General features: G+C 44.7%; 1 protein-coding gene across 1 annotated transcript in view; it reads left to right on the top strand.

The window, feature by feature from the left end:
* usp54b (ubiquitin specific peptidase 54b) overlaps positions 1 to 16,240 on the top strand; it is a 50,044-nt gene that overhangs the window by 15,901 nt on the left and 17,903 nt on the right. The window contains 6 exon segments of the mRNA XM_030097420.1: positions 2,135 to 2,227; positions 8,282 to 8,416; positions 10,647 to 10,760; positions 10,853 to 10,935; positions 12,527 to 12,632; positions 14,704 to 14,850. Coding sequence (XP_029953280.1) covers positions 2,135 to 2,227; positions 8,282 to 8,416; positions 10,647 to 10,760; positions 10,853 to 10,935; positions 12,527 to 12,632; positions 14,704 to 14,850 — 678 coding nt within the window.

Here is a 16,240-nt window from a genome sequence, read left to right on the forward strand (position 1 = left end):
TGTTCAAACGATGGACGGACGCTGAGAGGCGGGCACGGAGCGACTGTGCCCTCCTTGTGGCTGCTGCAGTGCTGTGCAGGGAGCCGATTCATCACGACCGGATAAACTACTGAGAGAGGAGGGGAAGCTGGGGGGTGGGGGCAGATAGACCGTATACACTGGCGTCAGCATGCAGTCTGTCATCCGCTGCCCCTTCTTTCCTCCACTTATCACTCTCTCCTTAACACACACACACTGTAGGTCTTTTTGGACCTATAGTCGTGTGTGTGTGTGTGTGTGTGTGTGTGTGTGTGTGTGTGTGTGTGTGTGTGTGTGTGTGGTCCTGCAGATCTCAGTGAAAGCCTGAGGGACATTGCTGTGTCAATATTATCTTTCAGCATGCTGAATTAATGTACTAAGAGCCTTTTCCTCTAATTATGCACGAGAGAGACGGAGAGGAGGACAGGAAACGGTTTACCTCACTTATCTCCCACTTTTTATGTCCTTTGTAGTTTCTTTGCGCTTTGTACTGGTAATTTCCTGTCTGTCCCACAGTATCTCTGGCTCGGAGTCTCTTTTATTGCTGAAAATATACAGAGTAGAAAGCGCGCTCAGTGGGAGCTGTTGGGGAAAAACAATTAGCTGAAAATGGCTGAAAGCCATACCGAGCCGGAGACTTGGGTGTTGATTCTCTGCAACCATTTCACATCACAGGAAGTCATTTGATTCGAGTTTTTTTTTTTTTTTTTTTTTCTCGAGCGACAGGAAACCTGATGGAGGACAATGTTTTTCCCCCCAAAATGTTTCATTACAGTGAGTCAGAGCATCCGACTAAGTCATTAATTACTGGAGTTTGCCGTGGTTCAGACTCCAGGACTGCAGCGTTTACTTCTCGAACGGGGAAATTAAATCAATCAAGCCCAATCAGGAGCGAACCGCACGCCGTGGCGTGAACAGCGGAGTCCGTCCCTGCAGCTGGAGCCACCCCAGCCCTCGCCACAAATATTACAGAGCAGCCTCGCCGCTTCAAATTCGACGTGGAACTCCACCAATTGTTCGTTTTGGCAGGAAAACAAAATGTATACTCTACGCCACAATAAAGAAAAGTTGAAATTTAAGAGTTATTGAGGCACTGTTTTACTGGTCAAGATGAAGCCGGGCTGCATGCGGCCCCTGAACTAAAATGTGTTTCAGATCCCAGCATTAGATGGTTCTGAATGAGCAACACCTAAAAAGAAAAAAAATTATTATTTCCCTGTTGCAACAGTGCTTTTCATCATTTTCCTTTTGCTGAGTTATATCAGCTAAAGCAAAATCGAAAACTGAATTTTTTTTTAATATAGTTTTTCTTAAAGGTGCCTTAAGGAGTTTGCACGTTTTATGCGAAACAGCGCCCCCTGCAGGCCTTGGGCGTAACGCAGCTTAGTGAAAAACTCGTCCCTGTGGCTCCCGTGCACGGAAGAGGGGGACTCCGTCTTCGCTCGTTTAGAAGCGCTCAAGTAAGATTTAAGTTTCTTTTACCTGGTGGAGTCTGTGTGGAGCTGTGGCAGTGCTAGAAGACAGTCTTTTCTTAATTTCTGGAAGATCCTGCTCAGTTGTTGCTCACTAAGCATCTGGCGGAGTAATGGCGGACAAAATGAAACCTAACCAGCCGGAGCGCGCATTACGTCATTCCTTTCAAATTCTCCCCAAAAAAATGCTGGTGCCGGACCGGCACTGCAACTTTCAAGTGACAATTTAGCACTGTTAGAGGTACTTGTAATGAATCTGTCTGGGCACATTGTACACATCATTAAAAACGTGTAACATATTTATGGTGGAAAATAAGTATTTTTAAGGTTGTAAAACTCCTTAATGCACCTTTAAGTTACTGTAATTTTTGTTTGGATTTTGGTTTGTTTTGACTGTGTTTTGCAGAAGTCATGAGTCAGAACTGTGAAATAAGGCTCCTTTCTACTGCAGGAAAGAGTGAAAATACATTTAAAAAACTAGAACTTCAGCTGAGTCGGTTTATTTCAGTGAAAAACCTGCATGGGCTCCTGTCATCTCTGGTGTTTGGGGTGACCCGGCTGAACAGATTAATCAAAACTCAAGAAAGAGGAAGGCAGCGATTCGTCGCTTAAAGGACAAACATCCTGTTTGCTTTGTGTTGCAGGTTTTGTGGCACCTCGACATCTTCCGCAGGAGCTTTCGACAGCTGACCACTCACAAGTGCATGGAGGACTCGTGCATCTTTTGCGCTTTGAAGGTAAAACTGCCATCGTTTTGCCGATCGTTGTTAACTCTGGTGCCTGGCTCTGCTCTGCTTCAGTTTCTGTAACTAGGTTCTATTTTTGTGACTGCTTCTGTCATTTTACCATTCATCTCTGCTTCGTATTTGTTTAAAATACGAAGCGTATTTGTTTAAAGCAGGGTTTTGCCTGGACTGGTCACCGGTCACCGGTCCATCCCAGGGAAAACACAGAGAGACAGGCGACCACACGTATTCACACCTACGGTTTATTTACAGTCAACAAGTCACCTCTAAGACATGTGTTTGGACTGAAGGAGGAAACCCGAGCACCTGGAGGGACGCCACGCGAGCTCAGGGTGAACTTGACAACTCCAAACAGAAATACTGTGAAACAAAAAACCAAACTCGAACCAGGGACGTTCTAATAAAAATACATTTTCTTGTTTCTTTGCTCTTCAAATTATCATCCTTTAGCAACGTAAAGCAAATGCATAAAGACCAGAATGTGCAAGAACACAACACAACATGACATCTTGCTGCTGCAACACACAATAGAAACACACAGCAGAAGGAACCTCAGGGGCAGAAAATGCAAATGAAATGAGAAAAACTGAACGTGAATGTATGTAGAAAAACACAACAACGCTACAGGGCATTTCAAATTAAAAGCACAGACGTTTTTTTTGAGAAGTTGCTATATTTACCATGACTAATCTCAAGCATGTAGTGAAACGAGTCTTTGTGTTTCGGTCTCCTGGACGTGTTCAAACCCTTCGAGCCGATACAAATCCAAATAGCTGCTAATAAACACAGCAGGGAAGATTTCGCTCTTTATGCTGAATATACAACATAGAATACTCCACTACTTGGTTAAAAAAAGGTGTTTCCATATGAAATAACAGAAGTGGAAAAAGAAGAGTGTAACTGTCTTTGATTCAACTCCATATATAATTACTTTAACAACATTACTGTATTATAATAATATTCATATGTGGGAAACAAATGTAGCATAAATAAGCTGAAGTAAACTTCTCATGAAACACCTTAAAAGTAAACGGTGTGATGGTGAAAGCATCCAGCTTGCAGCAGTCACCAAATACGCAATGTGCCTTTGGATATGCTGTCGATAACAATACATCAGGCATGTTTCTAGAATGTGGGAGGAAAACTGGAGTTTCTTGAGAAAATGCACAGGGAGCACAAGGAAGGATAGGAGGCCAAACTCAGAGTTAAACTGGGGTTTTTCTGTCTGTTTGAGCTGAAATTTGATCAAAAACGGATTCTCTTTTACACTGCAGTTTTTTCAAGAGTAAATGGAAAACTTTTGCTGTATTTCTGTTCACACTACAACAGAGTTCTGAGACACTGAAAACGCAATTTATTGAAAACAGTTCCAAATTTGGACGTTTTTGAAAATAACCCTGACTGTGTTTCCAGTAGCGTTAATTGACCACTGCTGTTCTTTAATGATAAAAACTGAGCTCTATACAGATATAACTGCCTGTCTTTATTGTCGGCAGATCAGTCGTTAAGGGGCCTCAGACAGGTTGATGTACTGATCCAACTGATCCAACTGTGAACATGTTTTATTTGAATTTGCGTGAATGAATTACGAGTTATTTTAAAATTCGTTTAAACTTGATTTCTGCACCCAGATCACAGACTGACAACATCACACACACAGTATCATACTGCATTGTATCATAACATTACATTATAGTGTGTTCAAGCATATCCTGTCATTCTGTACGGTGTCATATCTTGTGAAATCAAATCGGATTGCAGTATGTTGTGCTGTATTGACTAGATTTTGTTTAAAGGAAATTCTTCAGTCTTTATCTTACCATGCTGTGTATTGCAGCAGATGAAACACATTATATATCATCTGGTATATTTTATAAAAATAGCATCTCTCTTTTCCACATGGGGCTGCATGGAGGCACTAGGAGCTTAGCTCGATATCCTGAAAGGATTTTTCGTTGGGTTTTTTTTTTTTTTTTTTTTGTCCTAACGTCTAACTGAAGCCTGAACTTTGTCGGCTGTCGATGTTGCTTCCCGTCTGATGAGGCGTTCGGGCTCTCATCTTGTTTTACGTCAGAGTGTGGAGACATCCGGCAGACAGATGGTTATTGTTTGTATTATCAAAGTATTTAAGCTCTGACAGAAGGTGTTCATGGGAAATATCCCAAATGAGTCCCTTTTCCCCTGCGGTTTCAGTTGGCTTTGAAACTTTGTGGCTATCCTCGCTCCAGTTGTGTGTTTGCCCATTTACTGAGAGTGAACGGTTCCCCAAATAGAGGAGGGATGCGACTTCAGACCTCTTGCTCCTCCTCCTCCTCCTCCTCCTCCTCCTCTGTGAGACCACCTGTACAGAGTCCATCTTAACCTTCACAACATCTCTGGCTTTTCTAATCAGAAGGCTAGCGCTGCCGTATACAGACAAACTCCCGACGTGCTGTTTGACTGTCCTCGCCGCCTCTCTAAGTGGTCACCCTCCATTAATCTCCCTCTGCTGTCCGCACTTTGTTCCCTTCTCTTATTCTCCTGTTGCCCTAGTTTTTTAATGATCGTCCTTTTCCTCGCCTCTCCTCCTTAATTCTTATCTCCACTTCTTTCACACGGAAAAAAAAAAAAAAAGACAGAAACGGTTCCAACTTGAAAGCTACATTTTCATTCTGAATGAATTTGTTCTCTTTTGCTTTTCCCAGTGAAGTTCAGCACATTTAGCTGTTTCCGTCACGAAGTTACAGGTTGAATCGCCGTTGTGTTTTTTGGCAGCTGCTGACAGGAAGTAGGATCTGGAGCGTCAGGAAAGCCTATGCAGCTCTGCTCCAGACATTTGTTGCATCAACGATGACAAATGTGTGTCTGAGCGAAGAGAAGTGTTGTGCGTAATGTGCTTTGTGGTGTGTTCCTATGCACATGTGTGTGTGTGTGTGTGTGTGTGTAGCCGTGTCGATGTGTGTGTTCTACACGCTGCTCTGTCTCCAGCGCTTCTCTGTAATTAATTGGCTGACTGAAAGCGCTGAGCTTGCAGAGCCCACGCTGGGATAATACACACACACTGACACACACACACACACACACACACACACACACACACACACACACGTCTTACTTGCATGCCGAACACGCCGGCCTGCTTCACACATGCACCTCAAGATGCTCGCAAATCTTCTCTCCCACCAAACCGAGATGCTCCAACACTCAAACCACACGGTAGGAGTGTGTCAGTCAGTCAGTCAGTCAGTCAGTCAGTCAGTCGGCTGTGGGCGTAGAAATCAAAGGTATTGTCGCCGTGTTAAGCGTCGGTATTCTTCCTGTCACTTTTCATTAGCGCTCCTGCCAAAGAACAGACGTGACGACGTTCTTCCGGCCTGTTTTCCTAGACGTCGGCCCCACAGCAACACGGAGATTAGAGTCTGAATAACCGAGCGGGACGCCCAAGCAAATGAACTTTAATGGCGTGTTAAATTTCCAAACATCCATTTTAGGGGAACCCAGATAAATGACAACGGCGGATTCTTTTATTTTGTCCGGATCGTGCGTGATTTCCCCGGGTTTATCTGCAGCAGATAAAGACGCCTGCCGCCGTAGTAAACAGAAGTTCAGAGTCTGCCTGTGGCTATCCCTCTAGAAATCACTGCAACACTTTATCTCTCTCAACAGAAAAACTCTGTCACACACACACACACACACATGCTCACATGCACGCGCACGCACACACACACACACGGGCCGCGATGAAGTGGAGACGCGAGAAGAAAAAAAGAAGAGAAAGTGGGAGAAAACGAAGCAAGAAAGATGAATGAATGTGGGAGTTGGTGTCGATTGCCCACATACACACACACACACGCACGCACACATGCACGCACGCACGCACACACACACACACACACACACACACACACACACACACACACACACACACACACACACACACACACACACACACACACACACACACACACACACACCTCTCTTACTCTGCCTCATCTCTCCCTGTCCTCCTCCTCCTCCTTCCTCTCTCTGTAGGGTATATTCCCCCTCCATTCTCCTTGGCGCATTGCTGCAGTCAGCACAACCACTATAACACACACACACACACACACACACACACACACACACACACACACACACACACTTTTCCCGTTCTCTCTCTCTCTCTCACACACACTCCTCTCAGCACGACTGCATTACCTTTCCCATTGCCAGCCCTCGGCTCACACACACTCACACACCCCGGCCCATTGTTTTATAACATGTTCTCTCCATAGGACCACAGCCATCTTGCCTCCACAATGTCACAAACGGAGCCTGAAGTTGAAGAGCCGAGCGCAGGAGGGCGGTTTTAAACGCTCACTTCATTCGATTAGATGCAGATTTGGATCCAACTCGGACGTAATCTGCTTCCAGGTCTGAAGATCTGACATTAACCTGATTTGGTTTCATGTGAAATCGGGCTGCGGTCATGCTTGAGGTGCAGTTTCTTGGTCCAAAGAGGGACGGGAATGGAAACAGTCACACTTTTAGTCATTTTTTTAGACGTAAAACATTAAATCAAAGCTCATATGAGATTCAGTAATCAGCCATAACACACCATGGAAATGAATCATAACTCTGATCATCTCTGTCAAGGCTCATTGATGCGTGTGTGTTCATTTGAGTTCTGACAGAAGGACGTCAAAACACTTGTTGCTCAATATTTTACTGACGAACAACTCATGATGAGCGAAGTGTTGTCAGTCCTATAAACTTGCATGTGAATCGTTGAATATACAGTCTTTTTATAAACCCCGCGGTTATGATTAGTTTGGAGCCGCTCTGATTACGATTCAGTTCACAGATTGAAAAACCTTTGAGGTGCAAATACATGTCAAGAGTCACTTCTGTCACGGGAGGTTACGGGTAATGTATTCTCTAATCCTGACAGCGGTCATGTAAACAGTATGCATGACGACAAGACGGCGCTGCTTCAGCCTGTATCTACCTCCCTAAATAAGATAAGGTAATAATTTGAGTTTATCTTAATGTTTCATGCGGCTGAACCTGAACCGAGGTGTTGTGGGTTTTTATCCAGCCGTCAGCTGATCGGACTCATCAAACCTCCAGTTTGTTTCTGTTTTTGACTGTTGTAAGATTGTAAAAACCAGGTTTTGATGTATTTTTCATACCAGATCCGATTGTCTTTCATGTAAAATAAAAGGTCATTTTTTTCATCCGCCGGCAGTCTTAAGAAAGCCGTCCATGCTTTTATCTCTCTTTTCATGCAGCCTCAGTCAACAGTCGCCCTCTCTGCCGCTTGATCTTAACTTCTGCTTCAACACGGCCGCTTGGAGTTAAATCTGTGTTTTCAAGGTTGAAATCAACCACGACTTTGGGATTTTCAAAACTGTGTGTCACTGGGATTGTGGATGGTGGCAGATATCTGTGTTTATTGCTCAGGTTTGTTTTTTTTTTTTTAAAGCTGTGGCCCTGACGTTGTGCTCAAACCTGCGTTTATAAATATAACCGAAGAGCCAAATGGACGTCTCTTGCCGGGTTCGTGACCTTGGGTTAAAAGTCCGTCCTGTCCTCTTCTGTCTTCACACGCTGCCCTGGAAACACACTTCGGCGGCCCGGCTCTCTCCCTCCGAGCGTCGCGCAACAGTTTGAGCCGGGTTTCTGTTTTCCCGCTACAAAGCACTCTCAGGCCTGTTTTTGTTGGGGAAGAGTGCACTACAAGTGGCATTCATTATTGATATGGCCTGATATTGAGGGCAGCGGGCGCCGTGATCCTCAGCCACCGCGTTCCTTCCAGTCCGGTCGCCGCACGGCGCTTTTTTCTTCCCGACAAGTTGACAACGAGCCTCACTTTGTGTGTTTTATGGGTCAGTTGACAGGAACAGGTTTCTCTTTCAGTCTGAGTGGAGGGGGGGGGGGGGGGGGGGGGGGGGGGGGGGGGGGGTGAATACACAAATGCATAAACACGTCGTTTCTTTTTTTAATGCATAGGGTGTATTTGCAGCAACAAAAAAAAAAAAAAAATGAAATATTGATGTGTTTCTGTATGTTTCTTCATGTTTGCAGAGTATCTTCGCTCAGTTCCAGTTCAGCAGCGAGCGCGTCCTGCCGTCGGATGCACTGCGGAGCGCCATGGCCAAGACTTTCCAGGACGAGCAACGCTTCCAGCTGGGCATCATGGACGACGCGGCCGAGTGCTTCGTGAGTTTACACGCACACACGCACACACGCACACGCACAGTGGAGGTGAAGCGATGCCTCGAGGTAGATTTCAGATCACATGAGGAACTTCCACGTCTTCGAGGTGTGGAGGAAATCCGGCGCAGCAGCCTGAGAGAAACGCTTCTTTGAAGTGCAGTCCTTTGTTGTGACTCTCTGTGTGTGTGTGAGGCTGCTGTTGGTGTGTGTGTTTGTGGTTTATTAAACTGCGTTATGTTGACAGGTATTCTCTCATTTTTTTTATCTTTAAGCTGATGAAAATCAATCAGAATCCAATTTCTTGTCATTGTCTAAAACTGATTAGCAGCTCAAGTGGACAGTTGGGGTGTAAGAAATGTGATTTTCAGGTATTTCAGTATTTGTTTGCGGTGATCAGACTGAATGTCTGAGTTTGGGGCAGTGGTGGTCGGTTTATGATGTGCTCTGCTCTTCAGGCCCTTCCAGCTTCCAACCAAACATCGCAGCAGTAGATCAGATGACCCGCGAGAGACGAGCTTTTTACCTGGAATCGTATTTTTAAAGTTAAATACTAGAGCAAGTCGTCGACTTTTAAAACTAGTGTGATTAAGTGAATCTCTAAAACGACAACACAACCACCTCTTTATTTAGAGGCACACACACAAGAACCTCAGCAGACCATAGTGTTTTTCTTTTCAAGTGTTGAAAATAATTTCTATGTAGCCAGAGTAATTTTAACACTGCTGAAGCTTTTCTTTATTTCACACATGTTGCTCACGTGCATCTTCAGATTAATCGTCTTCGGAAGACTTTATCTTTCAAGCTGTTTTCAAATGGATCTATTTTAACTCTCCTTGATCCAAACTTGCTTCATTTGTTTAAAAAGTGATGTGAACTGAGAGTTGTAATGCCTTTTTTATTCATTTATGTGTGCATTTTGATGTAATTATTTACGGTTTAAGGTTCATTATCATGGTATAAATCCACTTGGCTGTGTAAATACTGTAGAAGCGTGTGCACAGGGTGCAATCTGCTGGCAGGGATTTACCCCTCCTATGGTCTATACATTGTTCTGCTGAATTATCTTCACTGCAGGGAGAGCGATATTTCATTATATAATTCTTCTCACCGCAGGGTGATTAAAGCGGCTTCCCTGGCCGACCAGTCAAATAACATCTCATAAAAATATAAGTAAAGCAACGCTGGTGAAAAGACGTGACACCCACCTAAAAGAGCAATGTCTGTGATTTTCAATATGTAAGCTGACCCATGAGAAACGACTCATCTTCTGTGGGTGTTGACTGAAACTTTTACTGTGAAAATAGACACATTCATTATGGGTTTACAGTTTGTGCTGTCTGCATTGTGTCATTGCATATATGACATTTTTTTCTACAGAATTTGAAGTTAATATTTAACCTGTATTCCTCATTATTGGTCCATCCATCAAACACATTCCTCCTTCTGCTTTCAGAGTAAATCAGACCAAGTATCTGTAGTTAACTGCTCGATTATAGTTGAGAGGGTGAGGATTTTTACAAGATAAACAACATATTTAAAAAAAAGCACAAAGTCTAATATAATGGGAGCGATGTGATGCTCCAGGTCTTGAGCTTCTAAGTTGTTCTTTCTTTATTTGTCCTGTCAAATCTAGACAATAAAAGAGAAAATTGAGCTTTATGTATCAGATTATCATTCTTAAATGGGTTAAAATAATCTTGAAGGCCGTTGGATCCATTGAGAGAATCACCAACATTTACTGCTCCATTAACAGGAATTAGACGTCTAGCTGGGTTGAGTTTTTTCTACAATATTGGAGTTTTATGGTAAGAGCGACGCTAATATATTCCGCTCGTGATTTTCCAAATGATAAAATTGCTATTAGGTGCAGCTTTATTGCTGTAATGCCTTATTGTTTTCCTCTCTTTGTCCTGTTGCTTTTTCCTTTACCACTTTGCCTCTTTCCTCTGGCTTTAAAGACCTCCAGTTTGTATGTGTGTGTGTGTGTATGTGTGTGTGTGTTGCATGTGCGCCTGTGAGGCGCTGTCTGATCGATTGGCAGTAAATGTGTTCAGTCAGGGAATCCGTCCGCTTCTTATGAAATATAGATGCTGCTCCCACGGTCAGATTAACAGACGCGCCGACAGAGAGGAACCATTGAACACACACACACACACACACACGCGCGCGCACATGCCGTGCATTTATAAAAAAATAAACAACTACATCCCAGCACATCCCGTGTGTTTATCAGGAGAATCTCCTGATGCGGATCCACTTCCACATCAGCGCGGAGAGCAGGGAGGACATCTGCACGGCCAAACACTGCATCCCGCACCAGAAGTTCGCCATGACTCTGTTTGAACAGGTAGGACTTCTTTTTTTGTTTACTCCTTTTACTCCCTCTGGCCTTTTGAAGAGCTGCTGGGTTTATTTTTAATTTTTTTTCTTTTTTTCTAGTGTGTGTGTAACAGCTGTGGAGCCACATCAGACCCCTTACCCTTCATTCAGATGGTTCATTACATCTCCACTACATCCCTCTGGTAAGACCAGACACACACCTATGCAAACACACAGACACACACACACACACACACACACACATGCACACACACTGCAGTAAATCTGGCAGCGAGCTGTGGCAGGGTGGCAGTAAAGGAAGGTACAGCGTGTTCTCTGCTTTCGCCGCCCGGGTCCCCGCTGAACGCCGAGCACAGTCGCCACGCGCACGCACGCGCACGCGCGCATTGCTCACACACGTGTACGGTCATGCATATGCAGGAGCAGGTGAGCTCTGGCATTAATGTCCCCGCTGACGCCGGCGTTCGTGCGCAGGTGAATCCAGACGCGCGCGCCCGCGCCGCCGACCGCCGTTACATAAAAATCCGCACGCGCTTCGAGTCAATGAAATAAGGAACAGGGGGGAAGTAATCAATCAGGTGTTTGATTCAGTGGACCCAGGGGGCGACATAAATCTATAAGTGGAACAGTGGGCCGGAAAGACCCAACTAGGAGGAAATAAGAGGATATATCCCTCTGTATGCCTTTTGGAAATTAAAGGCAGCAGAGGAAATGGAGGGATGGATCCGGGGGTCAAAAGCACAAATAAACCCTGGATGTGAAGGTAGTTGCGGGGCACAGAGGTGTCATCGCTCTGTGTTTGTGCCTGTTAGCACTGCCAAGCTATTTTTACCCCGACTGAGGCCTGCTGTTTACAGCCCGCATAGCCAAATATGCAAAAGTCAACATGAGCGAGATAATCAGAGGGCGAGTAAAAAAAAAAAAAAAAAAAAAAGACAAAAAAAGACAAAGCGAAAGCCTGGTGCGAGCGCCGGCCAGACATAAGTACGCCGCTGCTCCGGCCTTGAGTCTGACTGGGCGTCTGAAGCTGAGAGGGCGAGCAAAGGGCTGAAGTGGAGTGAGAGAGTACGGCGAAGAGGCTGAGTTCAAGCCGGGCTAATGGACGGGGTGACGAGAGGAGAGGAACGCAGAGTTCTGCTTGAAGATTGTAATTCTTAAAGGAGAATGTCACCAGTGTGGGAAATCAAAACAGAAACAGCACTTCATTCATGTATCATCCCTCTACCTGAGGCCCAGACTGTCATTCACAGAGAATAATAATGTGTATTTGAGTTTGTCCTTGAAATGATTCTTTAAAGGGATGAACAGCATTGAACTATTTTGTCAGGTCTTGTTCAGAAAAACTGTCTTAAACAGTCAAGGATTCACAAACCTCCTCAAAGTTCTTACCGTATAATCTCCCTCTTCCTCTTATTTTCTAGTTCCTTTGTTTTATTTATTGTTTTAGATGAGCGATCGCCCGTGGGACAGACTCGGTGGTCGTCTGTAAGCGGCGCAGGACTAGACTTAATTTGCAGACAATTGTTTCATTTCCCTTCGTATTTCTCGCTGCTGAACATTAGTTGGAAACGCATCGATTCTGCAGTTTGTTGGTCACTGCAAACACCGGCATCTGCAGCGCAACGAACAAACGAATTAATGAGTGTAAAGAACCCAAACGCCGTCAGATCCGGGTCTGACAATGCGCTTTTCTTCAGCGTACAAAAGCTTATTGTTTTGGATGTATTCATTCAGTGTGTGTGTGTGTGTGTGTGTGTGTGTGTGGTGCTGCAGTAACCAGGCAGTGAGGATGCTGGAGTGCAGAGAAAAACCCACACCGGACATGTTTGGAGAACTGCTCCGCAACGCCAGCAACATGGGGGACCTGCGCAACTGTCCTGTAAGAGCAAACACACACTTTGTCACACGTCACGACGAATTCGGTGCGCTTTTATTTTGAAGTACTCATAAATTCAACAGATGAACGGCTGAATTCAATCACTGCTTTAAACAGCACACGTCTCTGTAACTCAGGACAGTCAGTTTTCTTTCATATTGGTGTAAAAACGACACCGTCTTACGAATGAAATGTAGAATGTGTAAATGATAAAAAAAAAAAGTCCATATTTATCAAAGATGGGTATGTGGGTCATACTCGCATCAGTAAGTCATCAGTGCTGATAAATCTCACTTTTTCTTAATCATGCTTGTGCACTTTTGGGTTGATTTGCCTTCAGAAACGCCCCCAGTTAGCCATGCCTGGCATAAGGTAACCGCCGCAGCGAGTGCTGATGGCTCGGAGAAGAGAACGTTTGACGTTAAAGTCGGTGCTAGAAATCCCAGGGCGGACAGGAGCTGGATGTGTTCCGGGACGGCTTCGCTTCTTCTTGTCTCTCGCTTCAATCAAGAGCGTAAATCACAACATAGATCCATTAATATTTGTTTTGCTAAAACAAAAGCAGCTCGTCATAGCTGGAGTCGAGCTGCGTGACGGGGGCGACGGAGCACGTTTTTCAGTGAGATTTTTGTGAGAACTTTCATTTCAAGCAGCTGCCGCAGCTTCTTTTGGAGACTTTCACGCCACATACAGAACATCTGTTTCTATCTACAGTAGATGAAACTACTAATGGAGCTTTTTCAATTAAGGCAGAGGACATATGTGGCGTTCTCACCTGCTGTGACTCTTAATGGTTTCTATTTGTGGTTTCACTGTTCTGCCGCTGGATTCTGTGCATAAAGCACGGTCAGAGTTGTTCTTATATTGACACTAGTATAAGAACGGTTGATAAATGAGGCTGCAGGTTATTGAATGTATGAGATCATTTTATTAGAAGACCGCAGAGCTGATGAGGTGTAAACTTATCGATACAGGGTCTCTTCCAGGCCAATCACTTCATCATCAGACATGACGAAGCTCATGAAAGAAGCAGAAGCACATTGAAATAAGTTCCACCTTCCTGTGAGGTTTCTTTTCTCATCCTCCACGTGTCAGTGAGTGTCTTCGGTGCTTCCTAACTTCTTGGTACGGTCATTTTCATCAAATTGTTTCACCATTATCACAACCAGCATTCTGGCAAACCTTCAGTATCATTTGACCGTTACATAACTCACCGTCTAGCAAAGGAAAAAAACAAAAAAAAAAACAAAACAAAACAGAGGACATAGGAGAGAAAAAAAATCTTTGCATATGAAATTCAGAGATGCGACTGCAGCGATCACTGCTGTATTATGAAGCCGAGCGGATTTGTTTGCGGGATGATTTGATGAATGGCGTCATCGGCCGCTGTTCTGGGTGGAGCGGCGGCGCTGCGCGTCCCGCCCGTGTGTCCTGAGCAAACAGAGAGCTCAAACAGTTCGTGTCCCTTTCTGAGGAGCTGAGAAGCAGACCCTGGCAAAATACCTTCCTGCCATCTCTGGTGCCAGTGCAAGACGGCCCGCCGCCCACAAAGGGAGAGCTCTCTCTGCGATTGTGCATATGTGTGTGTGTGTGTGTGTGTGGTGTGTGTGTGTTTTGTGTTTGGCAAAGTGTCTGGTTGCCAGGGTGTTCTCAGGCTGTTTCCGAGCCTGCCTTGCCAGCGCTGTGTGCATGCTCGCGCGCCGTGCGCGTATGTGTATGTGTGTGTGTGTGTGTGTGTGTGTGTGTGTGTGTGTACCGGCTCTGCGGTGGGTCATGACTCAAAGGAAGGATTCAGAACACGCGGTTCTGAACTCAACAGAAGGCCCAAGGGACAAATACAACTCAGCACAGCACTTCTTCCTCTGTCGCTCTCTCTTACAATCCTTTCATCATCTCTTTTTTCGCTTCCTTTTATCTCCGCCTCTCGTTCGCCAACCGCTCGGCGGATCGGCATGCATGCTTCTGCCCACTGCCGCCAGACAAAGGGACGGTTTTCGAGACGTGCACACTCGCTGCCCCACGACACACAATAAATAGAGCTAAACTGTCGGCCTCTGTCCTCGTCTCCCGGCAGAGTAACTGCGGGGAGGTGCTGCGTATCCGCCGGGTGCTCATGAACTCACCGGAGATCGTGTCCATCGGGCTGGTGTGGGATTCGGACCACTCTGACCTCGCGGAGGACGTCATACACAGCCTGGGAACCTGCCTGCGCCTGGGAGATGTGAGAGAATCACTTATCGCATGCCTTTTACGTGCTGATCACGTGCTCATGCCGATATCACGGTTGTCATGAGAGGAGAGTATCGGTAGTTCATACCAGTAGCAGCAAATCACACATAAAAATACAGTAAAATTCCCTTTATTTAAAGAAAAGAGAAAAAGAGTTTGCAGAGCAGCTCCAAGAATATAAAAACAATGTAGGAACGATAAATATGTAGAAATAAAAAACTCGCTTGTAGTGTTTAGAACATATTCTATCCATTTTTCTTTGATGCAGCTTCATCCAGTTCAGGGTTTCAGGATGCTGGAGTGTATAATTCATCACAAGGCAAACACAAAGCAAGACTCACACATTCACATTCAAGCCTACACACAATTTGTAATCAATCACAGTTGATCTGAGTCACATGCTTTTGGACTGTGGGAGAAAACTCTTGCATGAATGGGTGGAACAAGCTCCAAACCGGTCTTCAACCTTGCACCTTTAAGTATTTAGAGTAAACAAAACTGTGTTTATAGTTGCAACATGTTAGATTTACTGTGTACAAACTCGTACAAGCGGGTTGAAACTAAAAAAGAAAAAAAGGAGGGGAGAGATGAAGACGGTTGGTGAAACAGGAGTGGAGGGAGAGGACGGGAGGAGATGGATATGGATGATCTGCTGCAGCGAAACTTGAAGGAAGATAAAAGAAGATCAAGAGAGAACAGCGTAGTCAGAGAGAAGGAGAATATCCCCACAGTCTGGGGGATGGTTTCCACAATCAGATTACAAATAAATCATCTTGTGGAGTTGAAGTCATCGCGCATCCAGGACGACTTATGATCCTGGCTGAAGCGGACACACTCCACGCAGGTTTAAAGGAAACTGCATCTGCACATTAGAGAGAGGAATAGATTCTGTCTCCACCGAGAGTAAACACAATTTAGCAGAGGGGGGAAAAACACAGACTAAAATGAGGGAAATTCCCCCCCATTACGTTAACAAATAGCACCCCGAAGCTAAGCACTAAGCACTGGACTGAAACGCAAAGGCACTCTTTGCACTGGGTTAAAGGATCTCTCAACATTTCACGAAAAGGTCAACGAGCAATTCAGCCAACTAAACATCATTACAGCCACAAACATGAGCACAATTCAGATTTAATGAGCAGAATTCAGTTGAATTATCGGGTTTGTACTTTTGCACATTTTCAGTGCGATAAAATAAAGTGATTGATATAATTAATGTAATTCTCAGTTTAAATACTCAGAGATGAGGCTTGCCGATCCTTAATAATGTGTCATATACACTATGGCTACAATACCAAGCAACACCAGGGGTGTATTTTATTCAGAAGAACACATATTTCAACCAGAATGACCGGTGCAATGAAAACCCCTACCTGAAAGAT

Source organism: Salarias fasciatus, chromosome 8 (assembly GCF_902148845.1).
Source record: "Salarias fasciatus chromosome 8, fSalaFa1.1, whole genome shotgun sequence".
NCBI lineage: Eukaryota > Metazoa > Chordata > Actinopteri > Blenniiformes > Blenniidae > Salarias > Salarias fasciatus.